Below are 26,929 nucleotides of genomic sequence, written 5' to 3'. Positions count from 1 at the left end.
TCAGATATTAATGGGCAGTGCAGATTCCTGTGGTTTGCAACTTGGGTTGTGGCTTTTTCAATCCCAGCTGTCCTATTTGTAGCAAAGCAGTTGTTGGGATGGGACCAAATTGACCCCTCCTCCACATCTTTGTGGTTTTTCAATGTAAACATCAATGTCATTTATGATTTGTGTGAGTTCTACCTTTGAAATTTCAACCAAATGTTAGGGCTTTTTTTGTTAAACCTGAATTTATTCTGTGGGTGTGTGTGTTTGAGTGTTTAATTCTTATTTTTTTTTTCAAAACTCGTTAGGTTGTTTTTATCTGTTTTTATCAAGATTGATTATAGATTTTATTTTATTTTATGTTTTTTAGTAGGCTGAAATCAATTTTGTTCCAAATGGAGTTTTAATAAATGTTTCTGCCTTTTTTTTTTTTAAGTTTCCTGAAAAAATGTTGGTGGATAAATTTCTCTTTTACTGTCACACTCAGAATTAGGTTTTACTTGACTGTGAATGTAAGATGTTAGGTAGTGTGAAAGAAATGTTTTTTATGTTGGTTGGTTAATGTGTCAGAAGCTTGACAGTGCGTGTGATTTTACGCATCCAATTTTTTTTTTTTTATTTATGAAATTTTGCATCCATTGTTTTAAAGTGGTAATTAGTATTTAGTTGCTAATTCAATTGAGCTCTGATAGTACCATTTTCATTCACCTACTGAACTGGATCTGCTGTTGAGAGTAATTCATTGGATTTTAATGAGGTTGGCTTTCTTGATTCTGCTAAGTTGTTAGATAAAAAACTTTTGAGATTAAGAATATTTATTGGGTTTCGTATTTGACTGCAAGATGGTTTTATTAACTTCCAATATGGAAAAATGACTTTGAACCAAATTGTTAATCACTATATAGTATATTCTTACATCCTTTTTTACTGTTATGAGATTTTAACCTTTGAAATCTCACAGATGATGAGGCCTTGAAGCCTAGTTCAGTTACTATGTCACTGTCGTTTGGGTTAAAAGGGTTATGAGTTACTGTCTGTTACTTGACATGGTTAGAAAACAAAATATGATGCTGAGTGTTCTGTGAAAATGAGTTTTACTGTAGCAAGTAGCTACACTTATGGGGAAAAGTTTTGTGGGCCTGTGCTGTTAAAACTGTTGTTATCAGTAGGGCTATGATAAACTGGAGTTTGTTTTTTATTGAATGGGAAATAGCAATTTTTGAATGCCCTTTGTTATCGCTTGTAGTCTTATCTGTTCTGTCTTTGTTTGTTTCTGAAATGTCTCTTTCTCATATCTGAAATCCTAGCCGGTAATTACCATTTCATTGACTGGCCTTCACATTAATTTCTAAATTTCACTTCCCTTAAAATGTCATGTATTGCATCCATCCATGATTTTATGGTTGTCAGGCTCAGATATTTTTCATCATCTAACTAAACTATTTTGCCTTTTCATTCATCAGCAGCTCAGGGATTCACGTGTCCAGTTTTTTTGAATTCTGAAGCAAATCACCATTGAAATTTCACATAGTTCAGAGATTTTTGAGATTCCATTGGTATTGAACTCTGTTCAGCTTCCTGCTATTTTCTGCTTCTTCTGATTGGCTCTACCGGCTGAACCTTGAACCTTGTAGTCCAACACATCTGTCTCCTTAATTGAACATGCCAGCAAAGTTAATATTGGTGGTACACACCATAGGGATAATTTAGATCCATAATTCCCTTAAAGTAAACCAGGGTTTGTGCTATATATGATGACCTTAACCTAGATTTAGAGCAGTTAGGTAGAAACCTTTCCTCTCCTTCTAATAAAACTCTGTACCTGGTTCAAACAAGACTAGATGACTGGGGATGCAGTGGACAGTAGCTCTGAGTGGAGCAGAGAGCAGGATAAAGCATTTGAAAATGCCTTGGCAACTTATCCAGAAGATGCCCCAGATCGATGGGAGAAGATTGCGGCTGATGTGCCAGGAAAGACTATAGAAGAAATCAAACTTCATTATGAGCTCTTGGTTGAAGATATTAACCAGATCGAATCTGGTTGTGTGCCTCTACCCCCTTATAATTCTTCTTCAGAGGGCTCAGCAAGCCATGCTAGTGATGATGGTGCTGGCAAGAAGGGTGGCAGTCACGGGCATTATAGCAGTGAGTCTAATCATGGAACTAAGCCCTCAAGATCCGATCAGGAACGACGAAAGGGTATTGCTTGGACAGAGGATGAACACAGGCGAGTTTATCTTTGCTTATCTTTTTTGAGATAACCTGCATATGCTACTATAGATGAACATTAAATAGTTACTCTTTTGTCCCAAGTGTAATGTTTAAACCTATACTTTTGTGCTTAGTTCAAGCTGTATCTGGTTGTGGACTTATCTTATTCTATGCAATCTGAACATCTTGGTATATTCTAAGTTGCAGTGTGCTTATGTACCTCAAACTCTTTTGCAGCTTTCTGTAAATCTCAATATCTTTGGCATTTATCTGTACTAACTAGTAGCTCTCTTACAAAATTATTTCACTAAACCATGGCATGGCATCCAATACTCATTGAAATGGTTACAGTTTTAGGTGAGGATGAAGTGGTAAAAATAGGAGGAGAGGGGAATCTCTATGTTTAACTGAGTTTTGATCTGATTTTGTACCCAGCTAGTTCCATCTTAACCGGAATCATATCTATTAACTGGTAGTATAATAATTTTCTCTGAGGTGGTCTCTTTTAGTTATATCACATCTCTATATTTATAATATATATTGATTAGTCATTTGCCATATTTGTATCAATTATCTAAGCAATAATTTAGAGTGAATGCACCTCATAAATGTCTGATAGCCAGCGTTTCAGTTCCCAACTAAGCTTTTTTTTCCTCTTCTACCTCTTTTCTTCACCTGGATAGAGGACCTAAAATGTCTTTGAATGGGAAAGCAGTGTAGTTATTTTAATCTTCAGTGCAACATCTTTCTACATGACATCTATAAAATTACAAACTTATGATTGGAATTTGAGACGTTCCATGAAAGTAGTTCTTACTGTTGCACTGATTTATGTTATTTGATTCTTATTTCCTGATTGATTTAAACTGTTCTTCAGTTCTGCACTCTTCTTTGTAGGATGACATAGTCATCCGTTTGAATTAAGTCAAATTGTCATGCTTATAACAATTTTAGTCTTTTCCTAGCTTCAAGAAGTGACAGTCTCACCTTACTCTTTTTAGTAGATACAAGTCTAGCAATAACTGAAAAGATTTAACACTTATATCCTTGTTTTGTAAACCTCAAATGGAATTGTTTCCTGCATGGCTGCATCTATACACGGTGATGAATAGTATCTGTGAATTAGGGTTCTGTTATGCGCAGGGGGGCTTATAGTTTTGCTATGGCTTGGAAACTGTATTTTGTTGAGATTTTACTTCATTTTGTTAATGCTGGAATGGACCAATTATTTACATGTCTTCATAATATTTAGTATTTATGTGTGTGTATCTTTAGTTTATATTTGAGGTGATGTTTTTGAGATGTGTACTACAAAAGCATAGATTGACCATGAAGAGGTAATATTTAGATAAACCTTACATAAATTGTGTGCTGTTCTGGACTTATCTGAAATAAGATTATCTAATATGGTCCCTTGAGTCTTATTTGGTGCAATACATTTAGAACAAAAAGGAAATTTGAAAATCTATATGGTAAATTTGTAACTTCCTCAGTCGCTGACTCCCCATCTGAAGCACAATGCAAGTCCTTGTAGTCAAAGCTGCAATTAAGGATGGAAAAGTCATTGGCATAAATTGTTACTTTGTTCACTTAATTTTGTACTGATTTTAGTCACATGTTCTTTCATGTCCTTGTAGATTAAAAATGTTCTCTGTGTTCTAGTTTTGTTTGATTGAAAGGGGTTGATGTAATGTTTGTGAGACTGATGTTTGTTTAAATGCTGGAATACATTTGTAGCTTTGGAATTTCATTTTATTATGCCTTTTGTAATTCTTCTGGAATATGAGGAAAAAGATAAGTCATATATTGGAGTGGATGTGGAGTATCAGGAGTTCTTTTGTTAGAATTAGAATGTCTTGTAATATCAATATCATATCCTAGACTATCTTGAGTACCTTAAAAATTATCTTTTGCAATTAGTTTTTGTGTTGCCTGATGTTATATGATTTATTACCTTATTTAATTAGGATTATTAGTATAAATAAAGGTTTAGTACTTTAGGTTTTATCATGTTATTCTAATATAATGCAGTAAATAAATGAATATTTTGCATTGTCTCTTTTCTCTGTATTCTCTCCTTTTATAGCTAAAACCCCATAATTTGGACATGATACCAAAGCAGTACTATCCTCCTTGACCTATCTTGCCATGATTTTGGTGCTGAGTTGTCTAAAATGTGAAGCTCTATTTTCATACTTCTTTTTCTTCCTTCAAAATTAGTTATCTCTTGCTGTGTTTCTTCTTTGTTGTTTGGCCTTCTTTGCCATGAGTCTATGTCTTCCGGGCCTCAGGCATGCTTCTCATGTGCTTATTTTCTGTTTGTGCATTCTCTCTCCTCACTATTACTCCGTGCATGGCAGCTCATTAGGGAGTTTTTCTGGCTGCTCTTTGCTCCATCATGGTTCTTCGCTGCCCTTTGTCTGAGTCTGGCCTCATATCTGCCTAAGAAGGAAGGTTCACTGTTCACTTAGTCTTTTTGTGTGCTGATTTGTACTTGTCCCTTGTTTGTGCTGTTGCTGTTGTCACCTGCTGCCCCTGGCCACTCCTCTACTTGCCTTGTGAGATGTTGGCTACCCAGACTTGTTACTGTTTGGGTTCTATTTCAGACATCAAGACTACCCGAACCTTCATTGCTGGCATTCCACAACCATAGTCTGCCTTCATTACGAATCTAGAGAGTGCTTAGCCTTCTTTGTAGGCCTCTTAGTTGATTGCTCTGCCTTCTTTGGGGGCCTATTTGTTGACTTGTCTAGCCTTCACTGTGGGCATATATGTTGACTGTCTAGCCTTTGCAGCAGACACATGACTTGTCAAGTGTGAGACCCAGTTCACTGAACCAATATCTCACTGAAACCTGATTGTCAGTCACATCAGACATGTCATATTTTTTTAAGAGGGTTTCTTCATTACAAGCTTAAAGCTTAGTCATCTTTAGCTTGAGAGGGACTGTTATCATATCTTGTAATATCAATATAATATCCTAGAATATTTTAGAGTATCTTAAAAACTATCTTTTAGGATTAATTTCCCTATTTTCTTAATTTCCATGTTTCCTAATATCTTATGATTTGATACTGTATTTTGATATTATTAACGTAATTAAGAGTTAGCACTTTAGGTATATCATCGCATTGTAATATAACATGATACACAAGTGAACATTATTTAGTCTCTTTCTCTTTTCGCTTTATTATCTCCCGCTAATATTTAATTTGGCTTGGTGACTCTGTTGTACTTGTCCTATTCTTATATCCTGATTTCAGCTTTTCTTTTATTGAGTGATTGTGTATTTAATTGGTACTTAATCATACTACTATATTTTTCCTTTGCATTATTTCATATCACTAGATCTTACACTACTATAAATCGTTTGACATGTTTAGGATTTTTCATTCTTTTAAAGAAAAAAAAATTGTTATTGGTTAACATTATCTTCTCAGATCAAGAATTTATGCAACATGTTCCTTGAGCCAGTAATTATATTCTAGCTGGTTGTTACTTGTATGATGCAAGGATTAGGATGATGCTTAGGCCTTACCCTACTTACTTTCCTGTTTAAGAAAAAGCAGGATTATTTTTTTGGTCCTTAAGGCTAGTCTGGGGCCTTCGGGAGGTCCCACCATTGAGTGCATCAGGATTGAACCTTCCCACTCTGTACATTGGAAAGTCAATATTTTATTAATTCATTTTCTGTTGTCTAGTTTATGGTTGGTTCATGATTCATTAACAAGGGTAGATAGATGTCTTAAGCCATTGTTTCTTGGAGTACTATTTACAGCTACAGCCTCACAGTGGACTTTCTGTATAGGATCTTGTGCAATGCTAGGTAACATCTGTTCTGTGGTTAGTCAGAAAATGTGCTTTTGTTGAGCCTAGAAAATGAAGTTATGGACCTTAAAAAATCAAAATCCTGTGTCAGTTATGAAATCTGATTAGCCTACATTAAATTTGAAGTTAATTACGCATATGGCTGGCCCTCAAGTGTCTGGCTAGTGCATGAAAAATGTGTTTCCTTGATATTTTTTTTACACATTTCCATAAGATCCTTGTTTGTTTTGGATTTTGCAAGAAATATATCCCATAAGCTAAAAAGAATTTCTTTTAATCACAAAAATAAGATCTGTTAGAGATGGTCTAGGTACTGCTTGAAGATTTACATGGTTCAAGTTTGTATTGGACGAACTTTTAATACAAACGTTTGGTCGTTTTGTCGGTCAAGAAACTTGATAAAAGTTTTGTCTGCATTTGTGTGTGTATTGCGTATATTGTGATGTATTGTTTTTGTTCAATTGTAGCTAAGCTCTAAAGTAGAGTAGGCTTGGTACTTTGGTTGTTACTAGTCTTGGCACTATCTGTTGATGTTCTTCCAATCTTTAAACTTTGCTTCTGTTTCCCTTTTCTTGTTGCCTTATATCAAATCTAAAGCTTGTGTTTTTTCAACCTACTCCATATCTATTAAACTTAGCACTTGTATCTAGTGAGGCTAAGCATGCAGCGAAGTTAATGGTACCTCTACCTATCATAATTGTCAAAGCTAACTGCTGATCTTAATACATGCATTAGGGACTAATGCTATGTTGAATTTCTTCTGTTAAAAGCATTAGATCTTACGAATTTTATGTTTGCTGTTACTCGTTGAATGGTTCTGACATTGGATGTCAGATAGATGGATGCATACACATGCTGAACTTCCTTTTCTGTTTCAAAATTTCAAATTGTTAACAGGTTATTTCTTCTGGGCTTGGATAAGTATGGAAAAGGTGACTGGCGAAGTATTTCAAGGAACTTTGTAGTGACAAGAACTCCTACACAAGTAGCAAGCCATGCTCAAAAATATTTCATCCGTTTGAACTCAATGAACAAGGATAGAAGGCGATCCAGCATACATGATATCACCAGTGTTAACAATGGAGACATTTCAGCACCTCAAGGGCCAATCACTGGTCAAACGAACGGTTCTGCTGGAAATTCTACTGGGAAAGTGACCAAACAAGCTCCTCCAGCCTCAACTGGGGTGCCAGGTGTTGGAATATATGCTGCTCCTACCATTGGACAACCTATAGGAGGACCCTTAGTATCTGCTGTTGGCACCCCAGTGAATCTTCCTGCCCCTGCACACATGGCATACGGCGTCCGAGCCTCGGTTCCCGGTGCAGTTGTACCTGGTGCACCAATGAACATGGGCCCTGTGACATATCCTATGCCTCATACATCTGCTCCTCATAGGTGAAGTGCTGTTTAGAGGCCTAATGTACAAAAGAGAAACAACAGACTAGTGATGGCTTCTGCAGTTAATTTAATTCTTTTTCTAGACAATTGCTTTTTGCTTATTCTTATATGCAAGCATGAGTTTTATGCTTAATTAGCAGCCATTTCAAATAAACCATATCAGGAAGCAATTGAATGTCTCTATAGGCTGCCATGGAATGTTTGACAGCCTTGACATAGGACAGCATAAAGGTGCGGTTGTTTTGTTGACATTTAAATTGATATTGTTAAACCGTGCTGCAGAGGAAGCTTTTATGGATTTTAAGTGTAAATTATTGTTGCTTTCTCTTGCTTTCTATAGGAATTCAGCTGTTCATTTATGATCCACCACCTAAATTCATAAGTTACTGCACCAGCTTGGCCATGAAATATTTTCCATAATAAAATTCAAAATTCTTCCGTTCCGTTGGGTAATTAGTTAACTTTTCAAAAGTAGAAAGCAAGATTTTTCAAAAGATTGGAAAGTTTTATGGTGATCTGTGATTTTCACTCATCTACAGAAGTGATAATTAAAGGCAAGATTTGACTTGTGTAGCAAAGATAAAAAAGGGCAAGATTTGAATTTATTGCTATCTTTTGCTTTTACTTTTTGGTTTATATTAGTGTTAAAATTTCAACGCCTTTTATTTTTTGAACCATTGTATTTTGTCTTCGTTTTTATAAAATACCAACAGTGTTATTTGAATTACTAAAAATTGACATTGTACTTGATATTATATATCATTTTTTTTTATCTTTTTAATTTATGTACATTTTTTTAAAAAATATATCTTAAATATAAAATGATACTTAAAAATATCACCTTTGATACAAGGAACATTATTGATAAATCTGTATAATCATACACTATCTAAACTTCTTTCCTCTAGCACATCTTATTCTCAAACTTATTCATTTAACACAGCAAAGATTGAAATAACATTGATACAAGTTTCAGTTTAATTGATATTTGCACTGCGTTTGGATTAGAGTTGTAATTGAGAATTTTAGTAGTTTGGTTGGACTGAAATGGAGAGAGAAGTGAAATAAAAAACTTCAATGAGACCCATATTTACATATTTCATCTCTCTACATCCATGAAATGCATCTCTATTCGGCAACTATTTTTTTAATATTTTTTGGTTTATTAAATAATATTAATATAATTTTAAAAATTTTAAAATTTAAAATAATTTTCTTATTAAAGAAAATTATACTAATATTTGTTTGGATTAAATCTATTTTTATAATTATTTTTATATAATTTAATTATTTATCTTTATTTTCTTCCTTTTTATTTCAACTCATCCAAATAACACATCTTTTTAACTCTATTTTCACCCTATTTCTTATCATTATATTTCCTTCTCTATATTTTCCCTCTCTCAGTTCTCATCATATCATAAAGGATAAAATTAACAAATTCCATAATTAAAGTATAAAAACTCTAATGCTTAACGAGTTTAACATAAATTATTTAAATAAGTTTTTAGTCTTTCCAAAATGCACTCTAATTAGTTTGTCCCTATGCATTTTTTTATGATTTAACTACCCAGAATTATAGTTTTTAATTTTAATCCATCTATTAACTAATAACTATTAAATCACACAGGCTTTTGTTAGTAAACACATGATGTCATGCCATTTGAGTTTTCTAATTTTTTTTAATTATTAGTATTATTATATTGCTTAAATATATATTTCTGTCAATATAAATAACATTCAAATTGGTTTTATTCCCCGGAAAAAAATAAAGGTTTAGCTACTCAAAATTATAAGTATTGACCCTAGTCCATCTATTAATTAATAATTATCAATTTTTCTAACATCTGTCAGAGAATACAAAATATTATCAATGCTTTTGATTCTATAAATTAAAAAAAAAAATGTAAGTTCTTACTATTGTGCATCCTTGAGCACACATTAAAAAAAAAACTAAATAACTATTAGCAATTACTAAAATTTATGTTGTTGATTTCTTTTTATATAAATGAAAATCTTCATTTTTAAATGAGAAGACTCATAGGATCTATTTTTAAGAGTTAGTTCTCTTCATTATTTTTTAACTCTAAGCAGATTATCTCTTTAATTTAGTTTTACTTAATCATTAAAAAAATTTGTCTTTTAAATTATTAAATTTTAAAAAATTATATATATTTATTTTTAATTATATATTTTCAAAAATTATTTTAATTTAATAATTTCCATGTAACGTAAAAAAATAAAAAAACTGGTATATTAAAAGTACAAGTTCCACTTTTTGCAACTTTTCTTTTCATTCATGTTTAATATAGTAATGTTTGAATATTGATTTTAGACACTAAAGACAAAGATACTGAAATAATAAAGGATAAAAATACTAATATTTATGTTTATATATTGTGTTTAGAAGTAAAGATAGAATACACGTGTCTCAATGTTTCTGTCTGAATCAAATGCTATCTATACTGTGTGCGCATATGCATAAGAAGTCTATTGGTGATAAGAACTAGAATACATGATTTTTCAGTTTTATATTATGATTGGTTTTCAATCCCTTTCTTTGTTTGTGGTGCATTCGATTATTGTTTACTCTTAAACACACTTTTTTGCTTTGTATAGAAGGATTGGGGGCACTCCTTATGCCTTATAAATTATGTTTTCATCTTTGCTGATTATATATGTGTGAGTGTGATGTAATCTGAAACAAGTTAATGAAGAATTGATCAAAGATCGGTTGAAGTTGGATTCATTTAATGATAATGCAACTCTCACGTCATGATATTTTCCTTCCCCGAGTTTCATGCACCGATATTTAATTGAATTTCTTGTCACACTCACTTTACACATTCATTTACGGTGTAACAATATATTTCAAATTGGAGACTATTGTTCAATACCAATATATACAAGCTATTCACAAGATAAACACCATGCATACAACCTTGTTAACGCCAACGCTAATTGCTCTTCAATCTGAGACCACCACTCGTCAATTAATGATAACTATAAAATGAAAATGTGAAAGAAGGACTCGCCAGAAATTCGCTTTTCATAAATCTAATATGAACTTCTGAGAGCGGTTCATATGGAACCGCTCTCTAACATGAATTTTGAGAGCGGTTCAAATGAACCGCTCTCTAATATTGATATTTAAGAGCGGTTTGAACGTAACCGCTCTAAGAAGTCTATATTAGAGAGCGGTTATTTAGTAACCGCTCTCACAAGTGATATTCTTGAATCCCTAATTCTCTTATCGTTCTCGCCCCGCCAAGCATGTACTTCAAAATTCTCTGTGTTCGAGTGTTCTTTGAGAATTTTTTTGCAGAGGAACAAGCATAGCTGACATCAAAATCGCACATTGAAGGTATATTCATAATCTTTTCTTTGTTTTCTGGCCATTTTTGGACATTCGCAGTCTCTCATTCTCTCTGTTCACTGATAAGTACCTCTGTTTTTTACGTTGAACAGTGACAACGTCTCCTCCATTTCTGGTCTCCTGCTGAACTGCGACAAATTTGCACTCGTTTCTTAATTCCAGGTTAGTGCATGCTGTTGTGTTTAGAAATTGTATGAACTGAATGTTGTTTACATGTTGACCATTGCTGCCTCGTGAACAAATGAGCATGAAATGACTTTTTATTTTGTAAAAGTTGATATGGGCAGGTTGAATCTTAGTTTGTTAACCTCTGAAATGTTGTTGGAATGGTATTTTAGGATTTGTTGAACATGATATTAGGACACAGGTGGTTAGTTATAATGGAAGAGCATGCTGTTGTGTTTATTAACCTGAGATTAGGCATTTAAAAATTTTGATATTCTTGTTTGTTTTGCTCCCAAAATGTATATTCCTTCTGTGTATGAATGAATTTGATGTTGTATTGTAGAATGTGATGAATGCATGATTATTGTTAGTGATGAAATTTTGTAGGTTATGATTTACTGTTGTAAGGCTCCTAAAAAAAGAAAAATGTGTATCTATTATTTTCTTTGAATTGATTATATTTTGTTTTTACTATTTTACTTTATCCCTGAATGTATTAATTTATATCTAACCTTTACCTTTTTTCTTACAGAGATGACTTCTTCAGATAACATGGACCGAAGTCCCCCTCATGACTCCGCTGGGGCCAATAAGAAAAAGGGTAGAGAGATTACCAAACTTAAGTCCATTAGCAAATCAAGAAAGTTAGGACAAAAGCTACAGGTAAAGTGTCACCATCAATGAATTTTGTAATGATATTATAGGAATCTTTTATGCTAATATCATCAAACACTAATTTGACTTTATGGTTTATATTTGCATATAGGTTGGCTGGAATGGAAAGGGTCAACCGATAGACCCTAACAGATCAAAGTTTGCACATTTTATTGGCTTTGTTACTAGGAGTACAGTGCCAATCAGTTATTCTGATTGGACAAATGTTCCTACTAATGTTAAAGACCACATTTGGGAGCAAGTTGAGGTACACAAGACCAATCGTTTCAGTTATTGCATATTGGTTTACTGAAGAGGGTTTATCTGATATTGTTTAATGTTTCCAATGTAGCAAACTTTTGAGGTGGATCCTGTTCACAAAGATTTTGTTCTGTCTTTAGCTGGACGGGACCTTCGTGCATTTCGGACACGTTTGAGAAAACATATCTGTGACAAAGATGGAAATTGTGTCCCCCATCCTCCAGAGAAGTATAAGAGATTTATCACAGTCACTGATCACTGGATGGACTTTGTCAACCAAAGCTGCACAGAGACTTTCAAGGTACCATGTCACACATTATTACTTCAAATTACTATCACCATCACAATTTGTATTGATAGGGTACGTTTTTGAATGCCTAATTTCAGAAAGAAAGTGAAGCTAATGCACAAAGGGCGAAAGGAATGTCATACAGATACAGGAGGTCATCTAAGGGATATGCTCAGTTAGAGCAAGAATTGGTATGTATATTTGTGTCTTATGTAACAATGTGATGCTAATGTGTTGTCCTATGTTAAACCTATTAACGAGGGATTTTAATGGGTCTAATTTTGTGTAGATTGCTACATCTGGGTCTAATTTGACCTCAGTACCTCGACATGTCCTTTGGAAAGCTGCTAGGGTAAATAAAGAAGGTAGCATTGATGACGAAGGAGTTAAAAAAATGGTCAAGGAATTTGTAAGTTGTAAATACAAATGTGTTAGTATTTTAAAATATGTTCAGTTTAATTTTGAATTCTTCTACAATGACCTAATGGTTAATTGTTATCTTTATTGTAGGAAACTCTTTCACAGGTCATTCCAGATGCTGAGACTGAATCAACAGCCCGAAATGACATACTCTCTCAAGCACTTGGTGTAAGAGAGCATCCAGGTCGTGTTTGGGCTGTAGGTTTTGGGGTGACCCAAAAATATGCATTTGGGCCAGGTTTATGTCCACATCCTTCATTTAGTGAGTGGCAAAACATGAAGCATTGGGTAGCGCATTTGACCAATGTAGTGACACAGTTGACAGGGGATCAGGGACTATCCCCATTCATGTCAGGTCAAATGCCATTTAACCCTACTCAGTCCCCACCACCATGTATGCCACCCCCTTTCAATATGGCTCCTCAAATGCAACCGATGGAAGATATTGGTCCCCAAACACCTGTAGATGCACCTTCTACCAGCCATAGAGGCAGTTGCACACCAATTGCATTTGTTGAGATTCCAGAGGTATTAAAGCCACAGTAAATCATCATTTACCTTGTAATGTTTAATACTTTTGATTTAATTATTGCGTAATATAACAAACTTTCATTTGTAGGGTGAACATGACTGTATGCTATACTTGAACAAACCTTTTCGCTTGGTTGCAAGAGGTAGAGTATATCATACAGTGGCTGGGGACTCCTTACGTAATATGACTCTTCCTCCAGAGCATGGTAAGGTTTCTATAGAGGTAGTGCAACGACATGAGGAGGACTCTGCACTGCCTGTCCCAAATGAAGAAGCAAACCTGTATTGCCTGAGAGATGGCATTGGTACTTATGTTGCTTGGCCATTGTCCCTAATCACTTTAAGACCCAAGGTATGTAAACATGTTTCTTTATAGTTCCTGTTGCTAGATGTTTCAATTAAAAGGGTTTGTTCTTTTCAGGTTGCACCTTCATCAGGTAAAGGGTTAGGGAAAGAGACAGGCTACTCAAAAGAGTCCATTGCTGGTCCATCCAATAAAGGTAGCACTGGTTGTATGTCATCAGAGATTCTTAAGTTGGCAGAAGCCCAAGGTGCTGCATGCTTGGATATGATGAAGCTGTTTGTGAGAAGTGATCAAGCCATTGATACAGCTACATTTCAACTGACAAGTGACCACTGGGGTAAAGAATTTTGTGACATTGTGGGGAAGGAAAACATCATAGAGGTCATACGTCGACATTGGTTGAGTGCGTCTAGCATTAACCTTTACATACGGTACATCAAATTTCAAATTATATAGTCAATTTATAACTTTTAATGCCTCATTCATACTACTAATGTTCAATTCTACTTGTGCAAAACAAGATATTTGTGTGAAGCTTATTTGCATGGGACAATGGCAAATAGATTCTCATTTATATCTCCGTATAAGATGGATGAAACACTCAATCCGAACCCATATCAACATATAGCTGAAATGTTGAAGCGTCATATGGGTGAAGATCACTTGATTTTTGCACCTTATAATGCTGGGTAAGTCAATTGATCTCATTGAGACCTTGCTTTATGTTTAATAATTTACCATATAACTTAGTAAACTCTAAAATGATATTTATGCTCATGGTAGGCAACATTGGGTCTTGGTTGCCCTCAATACTGCTGACGAGACTATCTATTACATGGACTCTCTACGCAAGCAGCTGAAGATCAGAACACACATGCAAAACCTATTTAATAAGTAAGCATTCATTTATTACAATACACTATGATTAATGTTAAGTGGTTCAAATGTATCTAATTTCTTTGCTTCATGTACGACTCTTAGTGCTCTTGTCACGTATCGAGCAGAGAGGGGAGTGCAGCCCTCTAGTACAAAGATGAGTCAAACAAAATGGGTCACTGTACATGTAAGACTATATCATATCTCATGTTTTTAATTTTCAGCTAAATCATAATTGCACTATATCATTCTTAGTTAATGCTGTTTTATTTGACTTTTATCTTCCACAGTGTCCCAAGCAAACAAATAATGACGACTGTGGATATTATGTGTGTCTATTCATTAGGGATGCTTTGCACTATGGACAAACTGTAATCCCAATAAATGTAATAATCTTACACTTTCCAATTCATTTGCCATATGCTTATTATTTTAGTTAATTAAATAAGCTTTGTTTTCCCTGTCCTTGTATTTCAGTACTTTCCAGAGGTGCAGATGCCAACTTTTCCTGACAACAAAATTTATCAATTGCAAAAGGAGTGGTGTGCATATCTGTATCATAGATATTTAAAGGACACATTAAGCACAATAGATTATTAGTGTTCTTTTACAATATTTAGACAATTTTCTTTCAACCCTAGGAAAAATGTGTAAATATGAGACTCTAACGAGATTGTAATCTGTATATGTGAGTTGTAATTCAATAATACAATGTTCTGAAATTCTGCTATATCAAACTCTGTTTGAGAATTATATTCTGTTTGAATTGGTTTTGAATACTGTATAATTTACCAGGTTTGCTAAAAAAAGGTTTTATGCCAGTTATATTAGAGTAGTTCAAAATTTTTTTTAACTTTGGATAGCGGTTTTATAAAATCGCTCTCCAAATTGAACTTCTGAGAGCGGTTGAGCGTATAACCGCTCTCTTTAGTGAACTTATGAGAGCGGTTCAAATATAACCGCTCTCAAAAGTTAACTTGGAGAGCGGTTATATTTGAACCGCTCTTATAAGTTCAATAAAGAGAGCGGTTACGTAACCGCTCTTACAAATTATAGACTTTGGAGAGCGGTTATAAGTGAACCGCTCTCCAAAATTGACGACATCATCACTATCCGCTCTCTTAGTTCATGTGGAACCGTTCTTATATCTCATTTTTGGCGTAGTGGGACAAAACTATGATAATCATTTTGGAATACTTAGTTATAAGATAAGATTTCAATTAACCAATACCGACAAATGAATGTTGAATGATCTTAACTTTTCCTCATCTTGCCTATAAATAGAGAATATTTAGCCACTTCCTTTTCATCAACAAACACAGGTACAAGCTTTCAATCGCTAATTTCACAGTTAGGGGGAAAAAGGGTTCCAAAGTTGTTCTTGTTCTTGTTATGTTCTTGGCTTCTGTTCTTCTTCTCTCGGCAGAGGTTGCATCGAAAGACATAGACGAGACATTTGACAAATCTGACGGTAATTCTTCTCACAAGTATTTCAGCAGCTTAATTTTATTATTAAATGTAACTCGTGATAGTTTAAAGTAATACCTTGAATATCAATCTTTTTATTTTATTTTTTCATGTTATAATGCTAACCTTACCAAGTTTAATCTTGAATTACTATGCATGGAAATTTAATCATTATTTTGTTATTGATACATAGGTCCATAACCAAAATCTTGATTATCTAAGTACTACAAACATTATTATAGTACCTGAGTATTTGTATATTCATTTTGTTCGTAGATAACGTTGATACAAACGGAGCATGGCATGGTGGTTACGGTAGTTTGCGGAGTGGAGGTCCACTGCCAAGAGGGTATTGTCGTTTAGGTTGCTGTCGTTGGGGCTTTCATGGACGGTGTTTAAGGTGCTGCTTTCATCCTGATGAACGTGTTGATGTTGATGCTGATGCTGATGCTGATGCTGAACCTCTTAACTAAGCTGGTACTTATGTTAAGAGTAGTTTGTTGTCACGACTATAAATAAAGCTTCATGAGAAGTGTTGTTATACATGCAATAAAAATGAAATTTTCTTCTTGTTCTTAGTAAACGAATAATAGATTATTTTGACATGATTCCACATTCAATTTCCTTTCTCTTCCTTTTCCTATATATGTTTTCTCACAAAACAAATATAAAAGTTGAATTTTCACAGGTTGATTTATAGTCAGACAATTAATTCTTGTACTATTCAATGAAAGCATTTTTTCAACGTAGATATGGTATTCAAATTAATATATACATACTTCTCAATTATATTCAATGGTTCAAAATTAATTTTATTAACATTAATTTTACATTCTATTACAATCAGAGTCAGAATTATAATTAGATATTTTTAAAAAATAGAAAAATCGTCAATGAAGTTTATTAAAAAAATATTTTTTAAATATAATATTTAAAACCATATTTAAGTTTGGGAATCATTTACACATAAAAAAGTATAAGTATTATACAACCTCCATTTTAAAAAATTGGTTACACCAAATTAATTATAAAAATATTATAATTTGGTAAATATTTATGTAAATCTAAAACATTTTTTTCTATCATTTTATTATTTTATTTTTAAATGAAAAGAAATTAATTTTAAGAAATATTAATTGATATTTACAAAAATAAAAAATATTGAATTTATTTTGACTCAACAAGATTGATTTTCTCTCTTACGTACCCTTAAGTAAAATAAAATAAAAATCAAATTCACATGTTATGATATTGATCAGTAATTTAAATTTCATATAATTTTTAAAGTAATTTTTATGCTAAATTTTGTTTTAAAGCAATTTCATATTTGATAAGTTATACAGGATAGTGGAATCATACAGATATGTTTTTTTTATTAATAAATAACATTTGAAGATCGAAAAATAATAATAAATAATTTAATTTTAAAAAATATTTGAGTACATACTTTGTTTGAAGAATTCACATTATACAAAATTTATGATGATGTAAGCTATAAATAAATTCATATATCTTATTTAATAAATAAAGGTAATATAAATTATAGATCTGTTGCATAGCATAATGCAAATAGAATAAGAAAAGATTTTGAATGATTACTAAATTAAAAAGAGAAATATAATTTAATTTTTGTAAATAAGTTTACGTTTCATAGGTCCGAAATAGTGCAGTTACACTTAAATTTTTGTGATTTTATAATGCATAAAAAAAATAAAAAAATTATACGTTAGTGCTACAAATTATTATACGAATAAAATAAAATAAATTATTTATTAGTAAATTAGTTATTTTAATTAATTAAAAAATTATTAAATAACTAAAAATCAAAGGACTCCTTTTGAGATAAAATATATTTTATCTTGAAAGAAGCTGATCTCCCTTAATTTTTATTTGTCATGGATCCACAATCACTTGTTCTAAATTGACCAAAACTATTAGAAAAGCCCATAGCAAAAACTGACCTATTTCTTTATTATCCTATTAAAAAATTTATTAACTTTGACTATTAAAAATCTATATTTATTATGTTAAATTTAAAAAATTATAATAAATAAATTTTTAATAAGATATTGTTATTATTAATTATTGAAGTTGAATCCATGTTAAGGTTGGACGCAGTGGTGCTCGTTCACAGTGAACAAAATTTAGTTTTGATGGCGCTTGGGTTTAACAAAGGTGATGCCGTGGCCTTGTTTCGTGTGTTGTGATTATAGTAAATTAATTATTTTATATTTTTTTAATTAACATGTGTGATTCTTCTAATATCTTAAATACCAGAAGATAGATAAAAGTAGTCTTTTAGTTTTATAAAATTTGATTTTGTCTTTTGATTTTTTTTTAAATTCTATTTTTTTCATGTTAATTTAGCTCTATTACATAATTTAACTAAAATATTTTAGATGATGTTAAAATAGTCTCAATACTATTTATTTAACTTAATCTAGACTTTTTTTATTTAAAAAATAATAATTTTTTTTAATTCTTCTACCTTCAGACTTCTCACTCTTTTCTCTCTAACTCACTACTCCTATCTTCCTTTCCCTTATTTCTCTTCTTCCCTTTTGCAATTTCTCCTCATTTCTTGCAATACCTCTACTCATTTTCTCTCACTCTCCTTTTTCTTACGACTATATGTAATTAGTTAATTTTATTGAAGATGGAGAAAATTAAATAGTAATTTCTTTTGAAACTATTTAGTAATTTTATTTTAAAACTAATTTTAAATTAATTTTAAAAAATTATAATTATATTCTTTCTTTGTAGAAATAAAAAAATATATTAAATCTTATGATAAACTCTAAACAACCAAGAAATAATAATTTTTTAATGACTTTTTATTCTTTCTCCTTATGAATAGATGAAATAAATATAATTTTTTTTGTAATAAACCATAAAATCATGTGTATTTATACCATTGTTATTGTTGTGAGTTTGCTTGTAAATAATAATTTTTATTATGCATAAAAAATATAATAAAATAAAAGTTCTCAAAAAATTGGAAAAAATATACATTTTTTAATTTTTTTTATCCATGCAACAACTAAGTGATATTTATTGAATGATGAATCCACTTTTAATATCATTAGTACAATAAAGCTTTATGAAGTAGTCGTGTTAACTTGAACCTTGTGCAAAAGTATAAAATATAATATTATAAGAAGCATTAATGAATAAAAAAATTTGTTCTCAAACTATCCAATTTGGAGGTTTCACTCAAATTTTGATTTCAAATTATAAATTCAAAATACAATCACTAACAATTTACATGAGTTCATAATATTTCATAAGACATAACAACATGCATTGACATGTTTTGGCATTGTTATTTAGTTAGTAAATATTTAAGAGTTGTAACTTAATTACCTAATATCAATTTTATTTATAATACACTAAACAATTTCACATTGGGGGTAGACACGTATATTGAAATAACAAACAAAACACAAAATAAATAATCTAAGGCTCAGAACAACATTAATTTTCAGTCAAATGCAAGTTTTAGAATAATCACATTATCAAAGAATCAATCTACTAATATAAGGTTAAAAAATTCCCAAATAAGCAACCTAACAATACCTAAGGATCACTAACCTAAATAACTTAATATATGATTTTTGTCAGCCAGTAACGAAAAACTACATGTAATAAATTTAACTAAAAATACCAAAATATTCAATATTACTAACATTAATGCAATGTACTTCCTTAGTTTACCTCAATGCCAAGGATGATAGAAAACTATTCATTTCAAGAAATGGTGAGTCTCAATTACAAGGAAAGTTAAATATTTTTCAAACTGATGAAGGCAAACAAAGAGAAGTATACATTGAGGGTGTAAAGGCGATGTTGATATAGTGCAAATGATGGAGCAAAAACGTATGAGAACATAGAGAACTGAGAGAAATTTGGGAGTAGCAACAGCAAAGAGTGAGCGCAAGGACAATGATGATGTTTTGGGTTTAGAATTTAATTTTAAATATACTTTTAGAGAACTGTTAAGTAATAATTATTCCCCAATCTTAGCTTCTAGTTAAGAGCAGTTCTATGTGTTAACTACTTTTTAAAGTTTAAAAAATTGTTCTATATGCCAATTATTTTCTTAAATATCGACCTTTTGAGAACAGTTATTTTGTAACCGCTCTTCAAGTTATCTTTAAAGAGTGATTCTAACTGAATACTATCAAAAGTAGATATTAGAGAGTAGTTGAAATTATTTTTTAAATATATTATCACATAGGAGTTTCTACTAACTATTGAAAAAATTCATGCTCCAAAAATTCATTTTTAACGTAGTTTGAGTTTAAAAAATGTTGACAAATAAGATACTAATTTTTTTTACCAATCTCTCCAATTATGAGTTTGGTGGTTTAGGTCAACCTGTAAGTTTTAATTTAAAATATTATTTTATTATTTCACATTAAATCAATAACCTTAAAAAATTAAGATATTCATGCAAATCAAATTACTCTATTTTGACATTTTATTTTCTTAATCTCTGTTTCAATGTTTCTTTTCTTATTTTTATATTTTTTTTCTTATATTTCTTTGATATGTTGTTTGAAATCTTGAAGTTTAATGACCTAAACTATTAGTCAATAAGCCGGATTACTAGATGCGTTGAGCTCACATTTTTTATTCACTCCAAAGCAAGTTGAGTTAGGTCAACTAACTATTGAACTCAACCCATTTTGAGTTAAGTGGTTTTGATAGATCTATTAATTGTGCAAGTTTATTTTTATATTTTTTTTAATTTTACATTTATTAACCTGTTATTTAAATTTAACAAAGTGATGTGTTTATAATGAATTGTCCATATTTATTTTACTATTAATTATGTTGATGTATCTAGGTTAATTATGTTGATGAGTTTATTTGTCTATGACTAAAGAATATATTTTTTTAGAGATATTGGAGAGCTCGTGACCAATACAAAGAAACAGAGACTATTTGGATAGGAAAAATAACGAAAAACAAAAAAGGGAGTAAAATACTAACCTGCACATTATTATGAGACAATATTTTCAATTAGATCAGTTAAACGAAAAGAGATATCTCAGCATAATTAACATCTACTTTGTCGCGATCTTACAGTCTAAACGATGAGTTAATGATAAATGCTTTTTTTTTTAAAAGCAAGAAAACTAAAATTACACAATTAAAAATTAGAGAACTAAAATAAGACGATAACTAAACTAATAATATATATACAATTGAGTACTATTTTGTGGAAAGTTTGATGAGGTGTCAACACCTCATGAAAAGCTTCTCTAGCACTCTTCTTTATCCCTTTCTATTATTAGAAACTTTATTGATTTCAAATTTTAAATTATAAAAAACTAATAATTACATAGTAACAGAGTTATTTATGATTAGTCATTTTCTATATTGGCATGCTATATTGGAACCCATTCTAATAAAAAAATAAATAAAACTTACTACTAATAGTCTATTCAATATTTGAAATCAGTTTTACGTGCTTTGTGATATTGAAGTTCTTTCTGCCTACCATTACAAACCTTTGTAAGTGAATAGAAGTAGAGGTAGCTAGTAACTTTTATTTCTTCTCTCTTCATGTTTGATTATCTTTTATTTTATTACGTCTCCATGCTTAGTTTACCATTCTTCACATTGTTTTTACATATTAGTTTCTATCAAAGGATTTTACTATGGACTTTCCTTTCAACGTTTTCCTTTCAAATGATATCACAAGGTAACATTACGCATGATTCTGATTTTTTTTTCTGTAGTATAAGTTTTATTTGCTGATATCTAATTTTTAAAGAAATTGATTCCAGAATATCAAAGGTTGATGTGGAATATATTTATGAGAGGAAGTTAACAAATCTCTTACATTTAATTTTGACATCCCACTAATATCTTCAATGCACAGAGCATGTAGAGAAACAACTCACTGCATTATTTTTTCCGATGGTCTCATTTATGCCCATCCGTAATATGATTAAACTTTTCACTTCTTTCTTATTCATTTGATTTTAGCATTTATCAATATTGTTTATAAATGAAACAATGCAGTGAACACAATTGGGATATCAAAAGGTTGAAAACTGAAGAATCTACATTTTAAAAAGAAAGTTAGGTTGGATATTATCTTCCTTTATCTCTAACTTCATTCTTGGTCGAATGTAATTTTTTCAGTTGTACATCATTCTTGGCTTTGCAAAAATATATGTATCTTATCTCTATTGTCTGCAATTTTGTTTTGTGTAAGGAAGCTAATATGGACACTACCTTCAATATTCTCTTGCCTTCTTCTTTAGCACAGGATCCTTCAAATGCTGTGAAATTGGAGGGTGAAATTACAAGATTTTGTGTATTTAACAAGCCTGATAAGGTAATATCTTTCTTTTATAAGAATATATTTCTTTTTAATGAGCTGATATTTTAATAATCAGTTGTGTCATATGCAGGAGTTTGCTGAAATTGATTATAGAGTAATATAAAAAATTGGTGTGCAAGAACATGACTTATGGAAGTTAAGAGATCCGGTTGGTAATGTTATGGAAGTAAGGACACAATAATTGGTCAAAAATTCTGCTTATCAAATGGGTGGAAGAATTTTCAAAAATTTTATTGTTTAGATAATCCTTATTGGTGTGTTTTTAAGTATGTGGGTGATTTGAATTTCCACATTACCATTTTTAATCATCTCTCAAAGCAAATCCTCTATCAGAACCCGAATATATTAGAGAATGATGATGAAGGAAATGTAGAACATCCAACAATAGAAGGTGAATGCTTTTCTGTTTTATTGACTCATTACAAAGCTATTGGTTCCTAATTGGTATGTTGGACCCTTTATAAATCAAATTTCATATTTGTGTTAATATAATATTGAATTAATTATATTTGTTTTGCAGAACCTACCAAAGGAAATGGCTGCAAAAATCTCAAGTGCTGGAATTCAAGCTTGCCAATTGTGTAGTCCAAATAACATGACAATCAATTGCAAAATTCTGTTACATAGAAAATGTAGTGCAAAATTTGGAAGTGGGTGAAGTATGTTTCGCAAGATAAATAGATTGAAGAAAGGAGATATATGTAGTTTTATGTTTGATAAAGCAAGTCCTGCAGTTGTTAATGTTTCTTTCACAAGATCTTAGTGCAATCTACAAAGTTTTTTTTATGGAGATTGTTACAGACCTCAGTGAGTTTAATGTTCATTGCTAATATCTGAATACAAATTAGCTTTTTGGAAACTATTACAGGATGTCTTATCACTTTTTAATATAAATTGTGTATTATTCTTAATTATTTTCAGCATTCGTATATATTTTTATTTTTTTTATTTTTCAATTGAACCTATAACTCTTTATATAAACACTATTGAAAGTTGTATACCTTAATCAACTTATTTTATATATGATAATATATTGGACAACATTCTGGAATTAGTCATGATTTCTTTAATTGATATATGAACTGTTATGAAACAAACATAATACAACAAAAAAAAGAAAAGTTGAATCTATCTATTCTAATATTCAAATATAATCAAATATTAAAACTGTTAGAGTACAACTTATCTTTCAAGTTGTCAAAATTTCAATGCTATTCTAATCATTAATATGACCATTCTTTAGCATTGTAGTATAATCATTGAGCAGTGCATTATAATTCACTGCTTAACATTCTGGACACCATTTTGGAATTACTCATAATTTATTTAAGTGATATATCAATTGTTATGTAACAAATAAAATACATAAAAAAAAGTAGAATTATGCTATTCCATTATTCAAAATTATTATATCAAATATTTAAGATTGTTAAAGTACAACTTATTGATCAAGTTATTAAAAATTCAATGCTATTATAATAACGGAGCAATATAGTATAATCCACTACTTAACCATATGTGCTTTAAATAAAGCATGCTTCAACATATCAATTCACTGAATATGCAGATGCAAATGCCTTGAAAGAATAACCAGCATGCAAAGGTTATAATGACTAAGCCAATCTAGACTGAATACGAAAAGACCCTTTGTTGTGCAAGCTTTTACCCTTTATGTGTATATAATAAGAGGGCGTATTTAGTTATGGTAACCTAAACACAACTTTTCATATCAAAACTATTTTTTTACACCTAAAGTTATCTGTTAACTGTTCAGAGCATGGATCGTCAAATTGACAAGATCAATACTATAAATCCAATAAATTCAAGAATTAGATTAAATGTTAGGATTATAAGATTGTGGAAGTTAACTTCTTCAAGTAAGTCCAAGTTACCATTCTCTATGGAAATGGTTCTCCAAGATGAACATGTAAGGAATTGCTTTAACATAATTGCTTATTTGTGTAGTTTTTATTTATCTTGAATATAAAGATATTCTTTAACAACTTTTTCCAAATGATACAGGGAGACAAAATCCATGCATCTGTTAAAAAAACTCTTATCTATAGATTTGAGCAATTGCTAAAAGAAGATAAGATTTATCAGATGTACTATTTTGTTATTGCTGAAAGTACTGGTTTGTATAGAACAATCAAGCATAAATATCGTCTCCACTTTGATTATGACACTGAAGTTAGACTGCTTCATAATACTGAGATTCTCCCATCAACTTTAACATTTACCTTCCTAGCTGATATACTTGAGAACAAGTGCAACACAGATTACTTAGTTGGTAATCTTCATATATCAAAATATTTTGTGATTTTTAATTGAATATTGTTTTTATATACTTGCTAACATTTGTTTGTTACAGATGTAATTGGTATTTTGACAGGAGTAGGATATAAGAGAGATATTTTGAAGAATGGTTCTAAATCTAAAATGATTGTTATAGAAATTTTAGTGAAAGAGTATGTTAACATATTTGATTAATAGTTTTGTATCAATATTTATAATTTATTCATTTTCTGAATTGACAAAAACTCTGCATTTCACTATATAATATTGTAGGGTGAAGATTGAATGTGCTCTATTTATTTGAATCATATGTTGATGAAGTGAAGGATTTCATTGCTTCAGGTGATCACAACACCATTGTGATGGCAATTCAGTATGCAAAAATCAATACATTCAAAGGTTATACAACTTTTTATTTTAGTATGAATTCACTTATGAAGTTTTCTGTCAGATTTGTGTACAAATAACCACATACTATGCAGGCAAACTAGGACTGCAGAATGTGAAAGGAGCTATAAAAATAATCTTCAATTGTGAATTTTCTGAATCTGCTGAATTCAAAGCAAGGTATATTATGTTTAAAATAGGTTTGTTTTTATTTCGATAGTAAGATAGATTCATTAAAATAATTTATAATTTAACATTTAAATAACATTATAAACATTTCTTTTCTGTCAGAGTGAGGGACTTCACTGTGCAATTCAACCACTAACCCAACTTGGTGACTCTTCTGAATTGACAATAGAAGAAGATTTTCTGATTCACACCGGGCCTAGATTGATTGAAGAACTAAAATATGCTAAAGTTTGTATTTGTTATAATGCATATAAATACACCATGCTATTAAAAGAGAAAGTAATAATTGTTTATACATTAAATAACATTATGTTATATGATTAACATTTCAGGACTCTTTGTGTGTGGTTTTGGCTACTATCAAAGATTTTGCAGGAGGATCTGGTTGGTGGTATTATGCTTGCAAGTGTAATAAAGTAGCTTATCCAGATTTAGGAATGTATTTTTGAGAAAGTTGCATCCAACATGTCATTTCTGTTTTTCCAAGGTAAAAATACAATGTTTGTTTTTATTTTGTTTTAATATATCAACCAATTGAGTTATTTATTATTATCTTATTGGTTGCTATGATAGATATCAGATTATAGTTAAAGTGTTCGATGATTCTGAATCAACAACTTTTGTTATGTTTGATCGGGAAGCTTCTTTGTACTTGAAGAAGTCTTGTGCTGAAATGATTGAAAATCTCTAAAAGGTGAGAAAAAGCATATAAATTAACAACTTTTGTTATATTTGATCGGGAAGCTTCTTTGTACTTGGAGAAGTCTTATGCTGAAATGATTGAAAATCTTCAAAAGGTGAGAAAAAACATATAAATTTTCATTCCTAAATGATTTAGATTAATAAATAACATTTTTTTTACAAACTTTGGGTAACAGAATGGCGAATTATCTGGAACTCCTAAAGAAATACTTGATTTGGTTGGCAAATCATTCCTTTTCAAGATTGATTTAAAGTCTTATAGTAATCCAAAATTTGAACCATCATATCGAGTTAAAAGAATGTCAGAGGATCCAATCCTAATAAGTAAATTTAAGGTGCACAGAAGGTAATTAATCTTTTAGATTGTCTTATAAGTTGTTCATAGCTTTAACATTAAAAATTATAATTATATTATACTTATTGCAATGTTTTCTTTTATAATTTCTGATGGATCAGCCTTCTGAAATTGATGGGGAGAAGATAGTATCTGGTGATACAGCTTTGATGAATAAAGGATCAGATAGTGTCATGGATTTTATTCTAAGTAAAAGATCAAGTGAAGAGGCTTTTGATTTGTCATAAGATGGAAGTTGTAGTTCTCTTTTAGAAAAATATAACACTGTAGTAAAGGTCTTTATTATATTTTTGTCAATTTTTATTAATTGAAAATATGCTTTAAAAGTTTAATACTATTTTAATAAAACACACTATGCAGGAGGATGCATATTCTCTTGATTCTTTTCATAATAGCAGGGTAGATCAGAATGAAAGTCCTGAAATCAATAAAACTATGGTAGAGTATGATATTTGTCTTTATGTATTGATTCAATATATTATAAAGTTATATAATATGCCATCCAACTTTTGATATGTAGATAAGTACAGAAAAGGAAGTTGTTTGTAGTGAGAATGGAGTGACTCCATCAAAAGAATCCACTGAAGAGGTTATTAATCTTGCTGCTAATGACAACTTTAGCTGCACTCTGAAGAACAGGCTTAGGAAGACTATCAAGAAGGAGAGATTTTAGATTAATAAGATCTTATAATATGATGGTTGTTTGTTTCACTGAGTTAATAACTTTTTTTAAGTTCTATCTTCAGAACAATTTAAATTTTGTATGCTTTTATATATTCATGACATTTGAAATGTCAGGTACAATTTATACTATTTAATATGATGGTTATTTATCAACCCAAATGATATAACATAGGTTGTATCTTAATAACTAA

General features: G+C 30.8%; 3 protein-coding genes across 5 annotated transcripts; all 3 read left to right on the top strand.

The window, feature by feature from the left end:
* The first annotated feature begins 68 nt into the window (after positions 1–68).
* On the top strand, positions 69–7,827 carry LOC113868959 (transcription factor SRM1-like). 3 transcript variants are annotated; one of them, XM_027504994.1, is made up of 3 exons: positions 69–172; positions 1,449–2,212; positions 6,922–7,827. In XM_027504994.1, the coding sequence occupies exons 2-3, from the start codon at positions 1,827–1,829 to the stop codon at positions 7,424–7,426; spliced, it is 891 nt and encodes a 296-aa protein (XP_027360795.1). In that variant the 5' UTR covers positions 69–172; positions 1,449–1,826; the 3' UTR covers positions 7,427–7,827. The 3 variants fall into 3 exon arrangements, with proteins under 3 accessions (XP_027360795.1, XP_027360796.1, XP_027360794.1); XM_027504995.1 differs by lacking the exon at positions 69–172 and adding an exon at positions 1,053–1,066 and having other exon boundaries at positions 1,853–2,212; positions 6,922–7,825; XM_027504993.1 differs by lacking the exon at positions 69–172 and adding an exon at positions 1,192–1,295.
* Positions 7,828–24,032: 16,205 nt separating this feature from the next.
* On the top strand, positions 24,033–25,417 carry LOC113870324. Its single transcript, XM_027506919.1, has 6 exons — positions 24,033–24,053; positions 24,149–24,416; positions 24,498–24,551; positions 24,743–24,820; positions 24,904–24,988; positions 25,330–25,417. The coding sequence occupies exons 1-6, from the start codon at positions 24,033–24,035 to the stop codon at positions 25,415–25,417; spliced, it is 594 nt and encodes a 197-aa protein (XP_027362720.1).
* Positions 25,418–25,434: 17 nt separating this feature from the next.
* Positions 25,435–26,281, top strand: LOC113870323. The gene is given in 5 exon segments (XM_027506917.1): positions 25,435–25,484; positions 25,571–25,680; positions 25,742–25,794; positions 25,876–26,034; positions 26,156–26,281. Coding segments are annotated over 5 exon segments (498 nt in total).
* Positions 26,282–26,929: the final 648 nt, after the last annotated feature.

Source organism: Abrus precatorius, unplaced genomic scaffold (genome assembly GCF_003935025.1).
Source record: "Abrus precatorius isolate BTA unplaced genomic scaffold, Abrus_2018 Scaffold6, whole genome shotgun sequence".
Classification (NCBI taxonomy): Eukaryota; Viridiplantae; Streptophyta; class Magnoliopsida; order Fabales; family Fabaceae; genus Abrus; species Abrus precatorius.
The sequence above is the reverse complement of the archived record's forward strand: the minus strand, read 5'-3'. Positions and strand labels throughout refer to the sequence as shown.